General features: G+C 40.5%; 1 protein-coding gene across 1 annotated transcript; it reads right to left on the reverse strand.

Moving 5' to 3' along the window:
• Positions 1–4,417: 4,417 nt before the first annotated feature.
• Positions 4,418–5,005, reverse strand: LOC145994983 (protein GVQW3-like). The gene has a single exon (XM_083131516.1). The coding sequence runs from the start codon at positions 5,003–5,005 to the stop codon at positions 4,418–4,420; it is 588 nt and encodes a 195-aa protein (XP_082987642.1).
• Positions 5,006–19,707: the final 14,702 nt, after the last annotated feature.

Raw genomic sequence — 19,707 nt, forward strand, 5'->3', positions numbered from 1 at the left:
AACAAAAACAAATGCAAGAAAAGAGAAGTGAAACTGAAGTGGATATTCTGCAAGCAATCTCATTTTGGCAATGAGGTGTCATATTTCAACTCACTGTTAATGACACTACTCAGAACCGACTCCCTTTCACCCAGTAGACAATCCTGTCTCACTCGTAAAATGACCCAACCGAAGTCGAAAGTTGAGATTTCTAGTTACTTAGAAAAAGTAGACGAATTACACGCAAAAATATGCACACTCACTACTTTTTTTTTTCAACGCTGCGAAATGTAACGGATCTCAAGACACGTAGATCTTCTTTTTAACCAAGTGAACGACAGAACGACGTAAAAAGCGTGCAGGGCTGAGAATCAACGGTCTTCATTTCTTTGTCAGCTACATATGTCAGTTACTTTGAAAGACAAGAAATAATATGGTGACGCCACAAGCTTGTACAGCACGCATGGCGCATCATGTATTCAAAGTTCTACTTTCGCATTTTTCTCTGTGGTTTTCAATCCCATGTTTGAATGGGACCAACACTTGAGGTGTAAACTATGGAACTAGAAAGCTTTGAAATGTGAAACTGGAGTGTTTTACTTGATGATAAATATTCTACTTTTGTTTAAAAACTTGTCATCTACATAGGGTGACTATAATATTTTGACCCAAAAACTGGACATCTCAAGGACGTCAGATTACCACTCCTGAAAAATCGGTTAGGCCTAACTATAAAATTATTGTTATTACTATTATTTATTATACTATGTATCACATAAATGATACATCATAAACAATAAATTAAATATGATCTCCCGTTGTCAATAGGTATTAATTTTTATAATTTCGGTATGACTTTGCCTACGTAGTGCTTCTGGTTCCTTCTGATCAACCTTTGATGTCAGTCCTACGGTGAAGTCGATGAATGCCAGAAGTATTTATCAGAAGAACCAAAGTTCTTGAGAACAGTTTTATTCTTCACCAACCGTTCATAGACCTCCCCGAAAAAGTTACCTCGCATATCTACGTCACAACCCGAGATTTGTCTTTTGAGTTTCTGTCAAGACGCAGACACTTAAATTCCTTTTATAAAGTGCTTCAAAGTTCGCAGTCCAGCTGTTTTGCCACATTGTTGTCATGACTCTAGTTTAAAAATTCCATCAACCATGAACTGTCGCCCATATTTAAATTTGGTTTTCAAGCTAACTGTTAGACTTTTATAAAACGGGACAAATAGTATTTTTTTAATATCAACGGGACAACCGGGACACGCCCCTGAAACGAGACTGTCCCGGTCAAATCGGGACTTATGGTCACCCTACATCTACATCCAAAAGTAACAAGAGCTCACAATCGTCTTTACGGTACCAGAAGACTATCTGTAGTAACGAAAGCTTCTGGAAAACAACTGTAATACTTTTATTAAAGAAACAAACAAAACCTCTGTTTTCAACACATCGGGGCTATGTAGCGAATTGTACACACAAAAGTAAATGCATAAAGTTGTAGCCTCAAGAAAACGGCTAAATGCGTCAGATAATAAAAATGCACTAAAATGCACCTGGTTGACTCGCAATAATCACCAGAAGATTCAAGAATTTCGGCCTGATCACGTCCCTTCATTTAATTGTTATACATCATCCCGATTAGTCAAAAATAAGAAAAAATACAAACAACATATGAACTAGCTTTAATACGTACATAGATTAATGATTTGTTTAATGTGGCAGTAATAAATAAGAGGTAAATTACTCTATACAATAGAGAATTATATTTAAATTTTACCTTAATGTCACACTTTTATCAAGAGTGGGTCCGTAATATTTGCGTACATGCATATAAATACAGAAGATTTCTTCCTTTCCTTTAGTAGATAATCTCAGAGAGGTAACTTATACAAAAGGTTACTTAAATATTAAATGGAAAAGTGCACCATCTATTGTAAGCTTTATTACATACATACACACACATATATACAGTATAAAGCTTGCCTCCAACTAGTCATATGGGGTCTCTCGGATGATGTAGTGGCAATGTCGTTGCTTTGATCAAGGGTGGACTGGGTTCGATACCCAGTGGAATTCGATACCCAGTGGAAGCACATTGCAACTTTGAACTGTACGTCCAGTTCAGATTAGCCAGTGGACTTGAATAAACTTCAATTCAATTAATTTGCAAGTCATATGAGGTAAACCAGTGGCGGCGATTAGGTGGGGGCGAGGGGGCAGTTGTCCCCCCACTTTTTGTCACTTTTTCCCCCGCACTATGCTAAACCTTATCTACCAAGGAAAAGTAAACTGTCCTTGCCCCCCCCCCCCCAGTTTTGGAACCCAATCGCCGCCACTGGGTAGGAACGATGTAGTTTGGCATGGTTGTCGTTGTGGAGAATATTAGAAATGTTCCTCCAGAGTTCACAGATTTCTAATCCAGTAGGAAGAACAACTTCTTTTACTGCAAAGGCGGGGTTCTGTGCCATATAGGCACTGTTCCGTTTCATCAGAGCCATATTGTCACCTTGGATACGGTTGAAGGGGCGTAGTCAGACGCCTCAAAATGGCGCCATTAGAAAAGCCTCGTGGGTGTTGCATGTGTGTGAAAGTGATAAGTAAGTGCTAGAGTTGTCTCTGTCATTAGTCACCACGCAATTCAGGCAACTTGAGTGGGATGCTTTACTTCACACATGCTGATGACGGCATCATGCTAAGTATATATGCCTATTATTGATGCTGTTTTTGTCACTAATGTGATTTAAATAGCGTTTCTTTCCCATAGCTTCCAACATCCTACACGTCATGCTACACTCTATCTGTCTTACGTACATACACTCTTATCTCTTGTATGTACATGCGTACGTATGTAGTTATATACAGGTTTTCCGAGAATGAATGGTGGGGTTTGGTGAGGTTATTGTGGAAGATACGATACAAGGTATATCTTGAAAGTTGTTTCATTAGGCTCATCAAATCAAACAGTTTCTACAGTAAATAAACAGATGATTTTGTAACATTAAAAAAACTGCATTAAATGAAACACATTCCGGGCAGCTATCTACGCCGATAGGTTTCATAATGCGCATCATTGACATCCCCAGTAGTGGCGCAGGAACGTTTTTCAATTGGATGGTACAAAATTCAATCCCCTCCCCTACCACAACACACCATATATATATATATATATATATATATATATATAATTTAAATATTCCATTTCAGAAGAACAGCACACATGAATTTCCAGTCTTTTAAAGGAAAGTTTAGATATATTTTTTTTCGAATTTATGGTTATTTGAAAAACATAAAAATTCTAAAAGATATAAATGTCTATAAGCTAATTGAGACAGTAAACCCACTAAGTCCATCCCTCCCTCTGATAAAATGAGAAACAATCTGTTTCAATTTCTAAGAAACATCTTCAACTGGAAATGATATTGAGATTAGACGAGTCTAGACTTGCCACAGCCTCGTCTTGTCTCTTGTGTTATGAGATCCCTTTCTTCCTTGTTTGCACTTCTCGTCTCGGTCTCTACTCGGAAGTTTGTCTACACTTCTTCTGGATTCACTTTATGCTCAGATAGGCTAATCGGGACAAGACCTAGAGTAGAAATAGAAATATCTGCAAATAACTTATCTGATAAAATTATATGACATTTTCAATGTATTTATGTATGCATACACGGGGAAAATATATATTCTGCTTATAGTGATGAAATATGAAACGCCTATATACGAGGGTTGGGGCAAAAGTCATTGCAACTATTTTTTTTCTTGCAGATAACAGCCCGGTTGGGAAATGCGACATATACAGATGAAAGGACGAGGGGGGGAACTACATGTGGGGACAGTTAAAACACGCGAACATTTTGCCTCACATATTTATTACGATACTGTACAGGACAATACTGGTTTGATCGTGCAAGACAAATACATACCTGTTCTACAGTTAACAGAACAGAACTGGGGCTAAAGGCCCTCAAAGTAGTCACCTGCCATGTGCACCACACGCTGCCAACGATGTGGGAGACTCTGAATGCCATCTGTGTCACCATTGGCCGCACCATGTGTGAATTGGGTCATCTGTTGTTGCACAGCATTGGCAATGTCGTCTCGTGTCGCAAACCGCCTTCCACGTAGTGGATCCTTAACCTTGGGTATGAGATGAAAGTCACAGGGCGAAATGTCAGGAGAGTACGGCGGGTGGTCCAATTCTTCCCATCCCCAGCGGTGCAGTTGCCGCCGTACACACTCTGCTTCATGTGGTCTAGCGTTGTCGTGCAGGATGATTTCACTGTCCAGAAGGTCCGGGCGTTTGTCCCGAATGCCACGTCGTACCTGTCGCACGAGGAAGTTTTTGTAGTACTCTGCTGTCACTGTTCTGCCATGTGGAACGAAGTGGCACATAATGACACCCCTGACGTCATATGCGACGATCACCATCAATTTCACGTGGAAGGATTCTGACGGAACTTTTTCGGCCTTGGTGATCCGGCATGTCGGCATTCCGCGGACCGACGTTTGAGTTCTGGTTCGTATGCCCTGGCCCAAAATTCATCGATGGCGTTTATTCGTGACAGGAAGTAGTCGCCGTCCTGTTGCAAGCGTGCTAGGTGGTCGGAGCATGTTGCATATCGCATCCACCGTTGAATTTCCGTCAGTGCATGTGGTACCCACCGCGATGCGATTTTGCGCAGTTGCAGCTCTGTCCGCAATATCCTGTGGATGGTGCGTTTCTCGTAGCCACTTGCCCTCTCTAACTCCAATAGCGTCCATCGTCTGTCTTCCTCCAGGAGCTGCTCGATGACGGCATGTGCCACGTCGGTCCGCACACTGACAGGTCGTCCCGAGCGTTGCTGATCACTGGTTGACACACGTCCTTGATGAAACTTTCGTACCCACCATGCTACTGTTCGGTATGGGAGAGCATTATCCCCAACGGCGTCCACCAATTCACTGTGACAATCTCTCGCATTCAACCCTCGGCGAACGGCTAGTTTGATGTACGAGCGCTGCTCAACACGGGTTACGTCCATCTCGCACGACGCTCGCAACACAACTGATTTCAGAGCGCTCTCTGTGCTACTTCCTGCAATCACAGAGCCATCTGTTGTTGTGCATACACACTATGCCTACATGGCTTCCACGCGACATATAGCACTTTGTGCTGCGCTCACATATCTGCAAGAAAAAAACAGTTGCAATGACTTTTGCCCCAACCCTCGTAATATATATAATTTCATAGATAGTAAAAGTTTTCACAATTTATTCTGTGACAATTGTGGAAGTATTTAGTTTAGGGAAACTCTATTTAAAAAAAGTCAAACGAAAGAAGGCCAGTCGTATACTTTTAACAACCAATCTACTACATAGGGCCTCCTCGATGACGCAGTGGTAGCGTCGTCGCTTTGTAATCAAGGGGTCCCGGGTTCGATACCCGGTAGAGGCACATAGTGGTTCGGATGCCACTTTTAAAACTAGGTCCAGTCCCGATTAGCCTTACTGTGCATAAAGTGGACTTAAAACATCAATCAAAATCAATCTACTACTACGTGTACAACCCCCTCCCCATCCCCAAACACACACAAAGGGGATTGTCTTCTTAAAAAGGTTTTATTCAAGAGCAGTGGCGACGATTAGGGGGGGCGAGGGAGGCAGTTGCCTCTCCCCCCACGTTTTTGCCACTGTTGCCCCTGCACTGTGGTACACCTTATGTACCAAAGGAAAGTAAACTGTCCTTGCCCCTCTACTTTTTGCATCTTGCCCCCTAAGTTTTGGGACCCTATCGCCGCCACTGTTCAAGAGCACAGGTGAAGTGAAATAACTAGTACCACAACGTAGTAGAATGGGTGTACAGTGGCATGAATTGTTTTGGAATGGAAGGTAATGTTTGTAAACAATTTAAACTTTATGTGTTAGGCTATTAGAAAATAGGTTCTTTTAACACCAGCACCTTGCGTCGGTTAAATTATTTTAGGGGGTACAAGGGGCACAACTTGGATTACTGTGAGGTGAATAAAAACTGTTTTGAAAATATATTTTCTGGGGAAAATTAATGCATAATTCAAAGAGGGCTTGCAAAAGTATAAAATCTACCTGTTTTGATTTAGACAAGATATTTATAAATTTTACGGAAACTTTATATTATGTAATACCCCGCTACGATCCATCCAGCCTTGGCGCTTCGCCGTCGAAAATACATTTTTGTGTGCTGGCTGAAACTCAACAGTTCTCCGCTAGAGGCGCTCCACGCCGACTGGTTCGGAACAGAGTTTTCATATGCACCTATGTGCGCTTACGCAGGTAGTGAGTGGATGTTTAATTGTTATGTTGTGCATGTTCGAAGTTATGCTTGCTATTATTACAAAATGATAAAGTCTAACTTCTCTTAATACAAGTTAAAACAAGAACAGCTGTAAACAATAAGGGGCTATGGTTAAGTAAATACTGTCAAGCATGGTATTCAGTTCTTATGGCGCATAAAAGATGTCTCCACCTTCTATAATTATTAATTTCTTGTATTTTTCTTATTTTATGTCCTTTCTTTGACTCTCCCTTTGTATCTTTCTTGCCTCTATCTTTTTCTCGTCTCTCCACGTCTTTCTTTCTGTCTCTCCGCTGTCCCTTCCCTTCTGTCCTTTTTTTCCATTTTTTTTTCTCTGTTTTCTGTCTCTTCCGATACCTCTTTCTTTTTCCCTCTCCTGTATCTGTTTGTCTTAACCTCTTCCCTGCCTCCTCCTTCCTCTACATTTCTCGCCTTCATTCTTTGTGGTTCCTCTTTACATCTTATTCTTTCTCTAATATCTTTCTTTTCCTTGTTCTTTCTCGCTCTGTCCCATCTCCTTCTTTCTTCAGCTAATTTCTCCCCTTTCTGCTTGTGAACTAACTCTTTTCTCTCTTTGGGCCTCCCCGATTGCGCAGTGGTAGCGTCGTCGTCTTGTAATCAAGGGGTCCCGGGTTCGATACCCGGTCGAGGCACAAGTGGTTCGGATCCCACTTTAAACTGTAGGTCCAGTCCCGATTAGCCTTACTGTGCGTAAGGTGAACTTACAACAACATATCAATCAATCTTTTGTTTCTTTATCAAGAGAGTTTGTTGACTGCAGATAAAATAAACACTATTACCGAATACACCAAATCAACACTATAATCGAGTGAGGAACTGCTTAAACCTTCTTACGATCCACTTCTGAGTCAAGATATCACTGCAAATTAGTGTCAGGTTTTTTTGCGCCTCGGAAAAAAAACCCTCATTGTCCATCATTAAAAGTAGTTCTGCAAGGTGTGGCTGAAGACACCAGAGAATGTCCCTAATAGGCAGGAGCGTCGTAAACGATCACATTAGCGCATCAGGAGACACACATGGTGTTATTTAATTGGAGGGGCAAGGTTAGCACAATAGAATGTCCCCAGCACAGACATATGGGTGGTCTCGTGTCTTGCAAAGTCCATTTTCTCGCTCCCTTCACAGCCTTCGATTAACCTTGATACCTCCGCCCATGGTTCCATATCAATCACGATGTTTACGACAACTGACTCCCTTTGTGTGCCTTAACGGTTTCTCCCTTCTGCATTATTTTCTACGTCATGGTATTTGTGCCATGTGCTTGGAGCCATATATTTGGGCGTATCGTTCAATCATGGACAATTTATCGATTGGATCGCTGGGTTGTTCTTTATTGCTTCCTGCTCGTATTCTATTTAAATTAGGTATAGAAAAAAGAACCTTTGGTTTAGGATGAAGCAGAACGTATTAAATATAATGTACAAGCTAGTGTAATGTCCTTGAGCCTTACACCGAAGTATAATGTTTCGTTTTCTTGGTAATTTTAGTTAATTCAATGTTCATTGCTTCTTTAAATGTTGAATGTGTCACAGACATTATTCAGAAGGAAAATCCACCAGTTGAATTGATTTAGTTCTTGATTTTAAATTGCATCGTAATCTAAACTCGCTGGATTAAGAGAATGGGTTTACCTTTATATGCAGGCCCTTAGCTAGAATTGTTCTCCGGGACGCTGACGGGTTATCGGGGGGGGGGGGCTTTGTAAAGCAAGTACATCTTCCCAAATATTAACAGAATTAATTAAATGAAGGTAAATTATATGTGTGCGTGTGTGGTGGTGGTGGTGGGGTTCATTAGGTTAATATAAAATATAAAATTTAGAAATCATACAAATATTACATTTTTTTTCTATATCTTCTAAAATATCTCTTGAAGTGTTAATTGACTGCCAGTGACATCAACCCTACAACACACTCCATACTACTTTTGATGGTACAGATGACTTATATCATACAAGAAAACATACACAGTATTCAATCATGTAGCCTACCACACATTCCACCCCTGACCGAAGCAATAAAACTCCCCATCGTTCCCAAAACTTGAGAGCTGTTGACCTTTGACGCAGATGTGGAAGGAATGTGGATGATGACGTCAAAGTCACAGATATCTGAAGCCGAAACAGTAGCAGCGAAAGAACAGATAAAGAAGCTCCCCTATGAAAGAACCTTCTCAAGTCAAGAGAATCTTCTAAATTCTTGCCGCTACTTACACTTATGCTCATAAACAAGATGAATGAATGTAATAGCTGCTTTTCAAGTTCTATGAATTTATGTTTCACCAAGGTTGTGATCAAAATAATATCTGCTGTCTACATTTACACTCTTTACTGAAAACAAATTATACAAAACAGTTTTACCTATGTCAATGGGGCTGACGGCAGTGCCAGCCCCCACCCATGGCTACGGGCTTGTATATATGCCTGCCTGACAATGGTGGGGAAAAAGGGGAGTTACCAACAACGTGGTCATATAAAACAAACAACACTGACCACGTTTGAATTTTTTAAAGCTTGTTTTCATGTTGCGGTACAAACTAATTGTGTGTGTAATGTTCTTAAAATGATTATCATTGATAAAAGTTCTTTATCATCAGTTTCAGTTTTAAGGGAGTAAGTGAGTGTAATTATAATTTCCTTTTATTTTATTATTATTCACAGTGCACTTAGTTCATTTTTAACCGGATAGAAAAAATTGCAAACCACTGTTACGGAACAAACGCATAGACATGTAAGGCATTTTTTGTAGGAAAGCTCAGTTCGTTAATATACAATTACAATTTTTGTAGTAGTTAGTGTGGTTATTACGCGTATTATTATTATGCTAGTCTTTGGAAGGCCCTTTTATTGGACAAAATAATGTAAAAGTCCTACAGTAATGTTGTTTGACTCAGTGTCAGTACCACCCAACCACCATCCATTGCGACAGTCTTTTGTTATTGAAATGTTTGCTTATCCTTTGTTGGAACTCTCGTGTGCAATAGTTCATATGGAAATGCTACAAAACGTATCGGATTTTCAAAGGTGGTAGATTGTTGGTGCGTTGGAGAATCTGCAACAAACGTTGCCACTTTATTTGGTGTATCTCTCATGTCCTTCCCGGACGTATGAACAGACTGTTGAAGTACACCATCCCGCCTGATAGATATGAATCTTGGACGAAAGTGACGAGATTAATGGAAGTGCATGAGAGAAAGATTGTGCTGTTACTGTGATTTCTTTTTGTGAGTTTCGTTATGATGTACAACTTTGGTTCTTTTTAAATTGCATAATCAAGATAAATAGATTCTGAATTCATATGTTAAAACGTAAGTTCTGTGTTTTTGTGTCTATTTACAGCAAATCTTAATGTTTTCCCGTACCCTGGGAGGTACCACGCGTATACCAATATAGAGTCTCATGTTGCTCATTCTCAATTTGTATTGAGATAAATATATTCTTATGACTATTAATGTCCTATGGTTGAATCTGGCACGACCGTGTCATATCAGAGGCAACAGTATCTAAGGTTATGACGGCATACATAATCAGCGAGGAAGAATAGTGGACGGAAATGAATACTAAGTGAGGGGTCGCCGAACACTGAAGAGAAGTTCCGCAAAGAGCCGTAGAACTACCACAGCAAAAGTGACAGCAGATCTCAATGACTATACTGCGAGGCCACTGTATGTTTTATTTTTAATTGACAGGGCCAGTTTCAATGCTGCTATAATTTTGCCCTTGTATGTACACTAATGCACTTTCGATTCTCCAGTTTAATTTTACTCCAAACATGGAAATTTTATCAGAAGAATACAAATTTTGCATTAAAAGCATGACAATAACAACAATCCTCGAAATGATAGCATAAGTACGCCACTGTCGGCAATATATACGTTTCTTTTTTTTACCGTTTCCCCATTTTCTGTGCAGAGTACACACTCCCATTGTCCATTCTAGATACCTGTTGTCTCTTACGGAGCGCTGAAACAAGGTGAAAGTTCTCGTTCTTATGATTAACACATTGTACCTTGTAAAAGCCATATAACCAGCGTTCCATCCACTTCCGGCAACATCTTGTCGTTCCTCCTCTGAAATGCGTTCTGCAGCGTAGTACATTGTCCTACATATGTGAAGACCGTACTCGTGTGTTTGGCGGAAACAATGGTGAAAGAGATTCAAAGAGGGGAGGTGAGGGGGAGAACATACCAAGAACTCGTTTTTGTGACATAACTCTTTTGAGCTGGTCAAGTGTTTTGCTGCAGCATTGTGATGTGCCTCGACAATTGAGCGTTTTCGGAGCCCCCCCCCCTTCGCCCAACTCCGCCTTGCGATTGAGTGAATGACCGACAAAACCACAAAGCAATCACTGGGCGTTGCAAAGGCGTCGCAGGAATTTCTCCAAGGTGGAGGACGCTCACGTCGAATTGTCGTGATCTTCAAAGAATGTTTGGTCGCAAACCGTGAAGCTCGCTGTACGTAATCATACGGCTTGCCGGAACGAACACACCAAAAAATGCGGTAATGTGATTAACGTCATACTAGGTCAATATGGAAACAATTTCCTTTTTTTTCACGTTTCTTTTGGCGTCTTCTCGAAGAAAAAAAATGTTTCCGTGGTGTCGTACCTTTCTCTTGGAAGTCATTTTGAAGCAATTGGTATTAGAAAGTAAGGAAAGGTACTCGGAAAATCCTCCCATCATTACATGGGTCTACGTTCACTTATTGTGATTTGACATCCCCTGTAAATAAATCCATAACTTTACGGTGATTACAGCGTAGAATCTACTGAGGATTCACCGTTTCTACAGTATTTTCACTGTAAATACGAAAAACAAATCTCTAAATACACTTTATTCAGCTTCTAAATTACAAATAAAGTATAGCCTACGGCAATAAATGATTGAAAGTGTTATTGTAGAACTATCTAAAAACGTTTATCGTTTTCATGAGAGGTGCAGATTGTAAGACAATTTATTTGAAAGTACATAGAGTTTACATATGTACAGGGTTAGTCAAAAGTATCGGGACAGGCCAGTAATAACGAGACGCGTGGACGGAGGAAAATCACATGTTGCAAGTGGGTATTGGTGTGGAAACGGCATTGAATGGGGATGTGGCCATCATGCCAGCCATCTTGGATTCCGCCATATTGGATATCACACAATATTTTCCAATGGATAGGGGTATGTATGACGCATCAATTTAGGTTAGAATCGTCCCACAATCGACAATCCGAACTCATTTTGGACCTATCGCCATTCGTGGAAGAGATAGGGTGTGCTATGTTTGACTGCAAAAAATGAGATTGGTCTGAAAGAATTGTTTACTGTATTCCTGTGGGTAACTGTACACTGTAAATTACAGAGAGCATGAACAAGAAAACATGACATTGACTTACAGAATGCCTCAAAGCAAGTGCTCAAACTGCTTCCCGTCGACTGTCTGACAATATGCCAACCGATCGTAAAAACTGCAAAGTGCACGTTCTAAATTATCTCGAGAAAGTCCTCTTGTTTCGTTCGCAATGCGATTCCGTAGATCATTCAGGGAGTGTGGCTTGGTGCGATACACTTTGTCCTTTATGTGCCCCCATAGAAAGTAATCCAGGGGTGATATATCGGGAGATCGGTTTTCCTCAGGTAGATATTCGCTTCGTATGCAGCAATTTCCCTTCATGTAGCAACACTGCCTCTCCCAAGCTTGGTACAAAAAGCAGAAAGGAACAAGCAGGTTTCTCCCGCCAACGTTGCTTGCAGCGTTGGAACTGAGCACGTGGTAGGACGAGTGCTTTTAAATAGCCACTCGCCAGCTTTCTGTTCGGCTACCCGCGCACAATCGGAGATGAAACCTGGTCGTCAGAAGGGTTCAGTGGCGTACATAAATCAGCCTTTAAGTTCCTTCAATAAGTTACTTAAATTCTCATTTAGAAGCTTGTTTTCATATTTCGCACAATACAGCGTGTTTCAAAATAATTTGAACGATTTCAACTTGTAATATATTATTTATAAATGGTCAAAATAAGATGTCCAAGTTTAAGTGCCAATGGTTATCACGAAGTTAACTCACAAATGCCCAATGTGAGCATCCTCTGTTACCCTGCACATGTGAATACGGTAAGTGTTAGCTAGCTGCACGCCCAATCCATCAATGTGATGTGACAATCTCTCGTTAAGGAACTCCCTTACATTAGGGTGGAAGTGGCATATGGCTCCATCTAAGCTGATAGATAAAGTCTGCACTGTCATGTGTCAGTTGTGACTGATTGATTGATTTAGTTTATTTTACTTCGCGTTTTGTGCCTCTTGGCTAATTTGCGAAGATGGGGATGAGTGATGAAATTGATGAATGGACATTCAGAAACAACCAAGCCCGAGCGGGATTCGAACCCGGGACCCTTGGCGTCGCAGCGCGATGTGCTAACCACTCGGTGTGTCAGTTGTGACATAAGCCACATAGTCAGCATGTTCAAGAATGTTTCGTTAGTTACGGCAGCTATTTTACAATCGGTCAGCCTGACACCTGGCGGCAGAATTTAGAAGTACTGGAACCAAAAGAAACAGCTTAAGGATGTGTTCAAATGTATTTTAGGGCATATTTTATAGGTGATTATGTTGTATTGCTCATGGAACGCGTTTTAATCGTTAAAATCATTTTGAAACACCCTGTATACAATGAAGCTAAATAAATGAAAGAATTGGATTACCAGCGGTAAAGACGGTAACCTGGAGAATACACCATTGCTCGAAAGAAAGCAATCCTAGTAGAAGCATGTGCAATGGTACTTTATTGTTAATGCATACTCTCCAAGATCTTAACAGCGGAAAGCGAGTAAATACAGGTTGAATCATACGATGATGTCATTTCTTGCAAGATGATCAGAAGTGAGTTAAAGAACCATGACTTGCAATCCGCATTCCCTGTGACGAATCAGAGCTTTCAAAAATCAAGACGCATTTGTAGCAGTCGTTCAGGCTTGGGAAAACAGACCACAAGAAATGCAAAATTCGTAACGAATTGAGTCGGTCACAGTGAAACCTGTTTTCAGAGCGAGTTGCAACAATGGTCCAGAAGGAAGTGCAGCTTCCACGGAGGGCGTACAGTTCTTCCAGAATGGTACCCGAGGCATCTCATGATTTGAACTCTGACCCCCCGCGGAGGCATTCCGAACCACCTGAGAGATGCTGTAACTCTACCTCAATGGTGAAAGCAGTGCTCCAGGTGGAGGTGGAAGAGCATGGCGCTGCCCACACACCAAAAAGCACGTGTTGCCAACTACTAATATTTTTCACCCAAAACGCCCTTTGTCTTAATTTTCGAATACTCTATAGCCAGACACGTACTTAGAACCATGATTGAGTTAGTGTTTTAAGTCCACTTTATGCACATTAAGGCTAATCGGAGCTGGACCTACAGTTTAAAGTGGGATCTGAAGCACTATGTATCTAATTACTATGTTTTAACTAACGAAGAAGTCACACAAAGATGGAGACTCTGAAATAGGCACCATTATACTTTGAGCAGACGGTATAATTCAAATATTCCTTTCATAAAGGTTTACTTAAAATTATTTTATTTTATTAATATGATATACATTTAGAAATACTGTGATTTTAGGAAAAAGAGTGTAAAAAATATAGGAATATACTACTAGAGTTCTTGCCAAAAGAGTATTAAATTCCCAAGAAATTAAAACGTTTGCAGAATTTTATTGCTTATAATAATTCCGAAGTCAGACAATTTTGCACACGACAAAACGAAACACGAACACACCGAACTCCACGTTTAAAGGAAGTGACGTCTGACCACACGTCATGTTAATTTTCGAATTCGTGGCTAACGTCCAAGAATTTCGAATTAGGAATGTTTCTAAATAAAGCCTTTCATGACCGACTGTCCGTAGCACTGCCATTGAAATCGTACCGAAAAAAGCATCGTGGTAGAGAACGCTATTTATTTCTCTTCCTTCCTGTGCAACACTGACACCTTTCGGTAAAATGTGAAATTATTGTCAATTTCTTCGTTTATTGTGTACGTGCCGAACTTCAGACCTTTTAAGGTTTGCAAAAAGAACGTTCTTGAATGGCGTTCAATTGAATGCTCTTGTTTCCATGAATATTGAATCGTGTATGGGCTGCTTAATAGATCTCGACGGAAATTTGAAACATCAAAAATCCACCAACGGTTCCATGCTTTTGTTCTAGCACGGTAACGTGGTTTATTTTATGACGAAAATCTTGCCCTCTTTTCATGGTTTGAGTTGGCAACATGAACTTGCAACTTTCTGCATCCCGGCCACATCTGAAAATCATCGGGAGGAGGTCCATTGAGAAATATGTTAAAGCATGTCCACTTCTTCTTCTTCTTCTTCATATTGGGCACAATGTGCTCTCGGTGGGACATCGCTATTCCTATCGCAGTTGAAAAACAAACAAACAAGGTTGTTGCCCTTTCCAGATCTGGCCCTATCCCTTTCGCATTAACCAAGAGACCTTCACATATGACACTAATCGCACAACTCGCTCAGCATCGAATTCGGAGTTTGGGATTAACTTGGTAACGGTTCGTTGTAGGCACACCAAGACTGGGAGGCGTGGCCTACATTGCGAAATCCATGTGTGTGTGTGCAATTCTACAGGTTTCATACTGTGTGGTACCTCAACGTGGGTTTCAAGCAGTTTTACTTCTTGTTAACTGTATTCCTTTTTCTTCTCTTTTCTCCTGTTGACCCTTGTAAACGATTATTCTCTCTACACATGTTGACTTGCACATGGGTGCACGATGTACTCGAAAGTAGCCGATATGCTTCGCGCTCGTTTTATCCTTTGGAAATTGCGGGACAGTGACGTCGACAGTTTTGTTCTGGGAGCCCAAGGGTGGATTTTTTTTTAAGGGCGAACTAAAGGCAATTTTGCAGTAACTTTTCGATAACAGATGGCAGCACCGTTTGTCATGTCAACCGAGTGCCATGTTGCCAGATCTACGCATGAATCAAGGGTAGGTACTACTTGTCTAGGTCCTTCTCCGTGGTCGTGCGGTCTAAGGCGCTGTGCTTTGGGCTCCGACTGCGGGACAGCATGGATTCGACTCCACCTGGGTTCAGTCTCTGGGTTCTCGGCCTGTGTATAGGGCTGGTGGACTCTGCTTCATGACTGTTAATATCTCTCCTCCTGCTCTCCCACTCTTTCCTTTACCTCTATCTCTGCTGCTATATCTTGTTTCTTTCTGTCTCTTTCTTCCTTCGGTTCTTCATTTCTTTGTTTCTATCGCACTTTCATTCTCGGTCTCCCTATCGCTTTAATTTATTTCTCTCTCTCATAGTTTCTTCCTCTGTTTATTTCTTCCTCTATTGCTAATCTTGTTTCTTCTTTCTTTCTCTTTCATCTGTTTATCTATTTCTATATTTCTCCCCCTTTTTCTCTCACTCTTGTTTTACTTCGATTCTCCATCGCTGCTCTCTCTTTCTCTATCGCTTCCCCGTATTCCTTTCTTTCTCTCTCTCATTATTTTCCCAATATTTTCTTTCTTTCTCTCTATCTTCCTTTGTTGCTATATTTTGTTTCTTTCTCTCTCTTTCATGTTACTCTATTTCTATACTTTTCTCCCTCACTCTCCCTCATTTCACTGCAAATTGCTTCCATTACTCATTATGAGAATAAATTGGATACATTTTGAGAACTAACGAAAATCAACCGATCTGTATAGTTTTCGGTTGGAAACTGAAGACGTGTGAACTTTTAGTTTGGTCGCCCTATCTGCAACATAAATTTTGGTGAAGGAAGAAAAAATGCATTGATCGATTTGGCTCATTTGACTTCGCTTTTCTGCAACTTTTGGCTAACTGCAAAGATGAGGGTGAGTGATGATGTGATGAAATTGATGAAGGGACACTGACAAAGCACACCCACGCCTAGGCTTGGATTCGAACCTGGAACGCCTGGCGTTGTGATGACCACTCCACCGCGAAGATCTGCTCACAAGCAAATGCATTTATGTTAGAATGAACCTTCTACTCGGAAGCATGCCTAGTTTCATAAGGGAGGTGAATATCTCGTGTGAATGATTCAGTCTTTTACAATTATTATTATTTTTTTTACTTGACCAGATTTCTAGATTAGGGCACTCGAATTTTGCAACCACTAAAACAACAACAAAAACTCTTCAGAACCGTTGTCTCGGTTCCCAACGTCACCCATTGCCGTTATGATGGGCGCATTACGGTTTCCCAATCTTCCAGTTCTTCATAAGCACGATGCCTGCTGGAGTAAATCACGAGAAGCGCACTGGAATTCGACAATTGCGCGGCGAAAATTCATATTTCCACGACCGCAAGCTCTTTGAAGAGACGTCGACGAAGGTAAAAATCAGTGTTGCCATATGAACGAAAATTTCCCTTTTTGAAGGAAAATTTCCCTTCCTGAAGGAAAAATTCCCTTTTCTCTTACTTTTAATTCCAACTCATTGGCGTGTAAGCCTATAGTCTGTTTCTATTTCTGTTTATTTCATGTCGCTTTTCTACTACTTCGGTTAATGCCGACGATAGGAATGAATAGTTAACTAACGAAATATATGACGGAACAAACACAATGTTCGAACCTCGGACATCCGACTCGGTAACTATGTACAGTTTGTGATAAATTTCTTTCTTTCAATATTCATATGTACACAAAAACACTGGTGAATGAAAATACAATTACTTATTATTATTATTATTATTATTATTATTATTATTATTATTATTATAAGGTTTATTTAGATGAAGGGAAAAATTGGTTGAGAAAGATATATTTTGACCCTTGGAAAGAGAAATTTTGCCCTCAGATTGTGGCAACACTGGGCAAAACTCCATCTCCAGCATTGTCGTCACAATGCATGCATGTTCTTACATCAGCTGTGCCTGGGGGAGTGGATTTGAGGCCACGGAAAAGAGACTCCTTTGTCTATGGGAGACCATCCAGGCAAACAGTCGCTTAGAGCTTGGTGAAAGCACTTTTCTTTATTAGCGTCGGTCATCGCTGACAGAGAGAGGTGTGATCGCTTACAACATCTCATATGGACTTCTGCATGCTCACCTTTGGGGCTGACCTCTCGTCTTTAATTACCAGTGCAAAGTAACGCCTGCAGAAGTTTGACTGGAAGCTATGTTTGCGAACGGTTGTTTGGGTGCAACATTATATTGCTTGTGGGTGAAAAATAACACCAAGTGTGTTGTTAAAAAACATTAACGGAACACTCCTTCAGGCGTTAATGCACAGTTGGTGTTGTACAACACCATCCTTGGTGTCTTGTTACATCATTGCCTCCGAAGCAACGCTATGTTTGTAAGTCTGTAAAGCTAGAATTAGAATTAGGTGCTGCATTACATCAATTGTGGTGAAGATTTTTGGATGTAAAATTAGACTTTTTTGCGTGCAATATATTCTCAAATTTCATTTTTCTTGTTGCTTATAGCGTACTTCGGTTAACCCCCCCCCCCTCCGGCCTCCGTGGTGGAGTTTTCAGCGCAGCGCGCTACGACGCCAGGGGTTCCTCGTTCGAATCCTTGATAAGACATGGATGTTTGAGATAGACCATCACGAAATAGTGAAATATGGAACTGAGTAAAAATTGATATAAGACAAAAGATAGTGACGGGGGAAACTACCGCTTAGAGGTTTTTTTAAAAAAGTTCGAATCCCGGCATGGGCATGGATGTTCTTCGTGAGTGTCCCTTCATCAACTTCATCACCATCACTCATCCCGATATTCATGGTTAGCCAAAAGTGGTAGAAAAGCGAAGTAGAATAAACAAAATCAATCAAACCAATTTCTAGAATATCATACAAAAGTCCTGGAAAACAACAAAGCAAGCTACAAAGTAATCTAATTTGATTTTTATTATTTTGTTGGCTAATCGCGACGATGAGGATGACATGATGAAATTGATGAGGGACACAAACAAAACCCAAGCCAGGATTTGAACCCAGGACTCAAACAAAAGAATCGGAAACCCAAAAACAGTTTATCTCATTTTTCTACCTTCTTTCCCTATAGCGGGTACATTTGTCCTCTAGAACTAGTCTTGTCTTCCGCGGTCAGTACGACCAGTATCTAAACATGGCAAAATGTGATTGATAGCTTTGCAAAGAACGCTGTAGAAGTCAAACAAAATTATACTGCGCATCAGTGTTAAAAGGTTGTGCAAGCTTATTAGACCTACCTTTAATGAAAATATTCAATCCTTCCCTAGCTACGTCTGTATTTCCCATGAAATGGAAAACATCTACAGTGCGTCCCGTACCCAAAAATAGTGGCACCGTTAACATTGAAGAGCATAGGCCCATAGCTTTATTGTCTGCGCCCGCAAAAGTTTTCGAATGTCTTATTTATCAAAGATTGTTGTCACACATATCCCCAGTAATATCTGCAAACCAACACGGGTAGATCCACTGTTACGAACCTATCCCTCCTAAGTCATTTCGTTGCAACTAATATAGAAGAAAGAAAGCAGGTAGATGTCATCTATACAGATATATATCCAAGGCCTTCGATAGAGTAAACCATGATATTTTGTTGAGTAAACTCTCGTGTTACGACCTCTCCAAACCCGAACTAAATTTCTTTGCAGCAGAACATATCTTATAATGGCATTTTAACAGAAGAGTTCGCAGTTTTCTCAGGAGTCCCCCAGGGTTCGAATCTCGGACCTCTGTTGTTTTTAATTCTAATCAATGACTTATCAAAGTACCTGTGTGACTCATTCAGACTCTTATACGCGGATGACTTAAAATTCGGAAGGACTATTTGTAATATTGATGATTGCAAATCGTTACAAAATGAAATCAATACAGTAACAAAATGGTGCAGAATAAATGATCTTAGTACGAACATAGAAAAATGCTGCGCGATGACATACTCGCGCAACAGAAAGCAAATTGAATTCAATTACAAAATAAATAACACAAAAATTAAAAGGGTTAACGAGATGAGAGATCTAGGAGTTACATTTGATTCAAAACTTACATTTGCAACACGTGTTGAAAGGGTCGTAAATGAGGCACACAGGAACCTAGGGTACGAAATTAGAATGAGTTGTTGTTGTTGAGTTAAAATTTATGGGTGCGTCGGCACTTAAGGCCATTTCGCACCCTTCTATGTATGCGGGAAAATATCCCTTATCTAAAATTCTGACTGAGAACTTAAAAAAGGGGTGTAAAGAGCCCCTTGGGAAAAACTAAAAGTGCAAGGTTGTAAAAAGTCAGAATAAACTAAAAACCTCCTTACAGACGGTGGAAGAGTCCAGCTCTTCGCAAAAAACTAAAATCATGTGATAAAATACTGCTGTCATCACCCAAGAGGGATGACAAACAGCCGGAGAGGTTACAAGTCTGCCGGAGGTAAGCAAGATCGACACATTCAACGAGAATGTGTCGGAT

The sequence above is a fragment of the Lepisma saccharinum genome, chromosome 11 (genome assembly GCF_977018435.1).
Source record: "Lepisma saccharinum chromosome 11, izLepSacc3.1, whole genome shotgun sequence".
NCBI classification, from domain to species: domain Eukaryota; kingdom Metazoa; phylum Arthropoda; class Insecta; order Zygentoma; family Lepismatidae; genus Lepisma; species Lepisma saccharinum.

Bases quoted from the DNA above. Each gene is read 5' to 3' on its own strand.
- LOC145994983 (XM_083131516.1), bottom strand. From the start codon at position 5,005: ATGGACGTAACCCGTGTTGAGCAGCGCTCGTACATCAAACTAGCCGTT.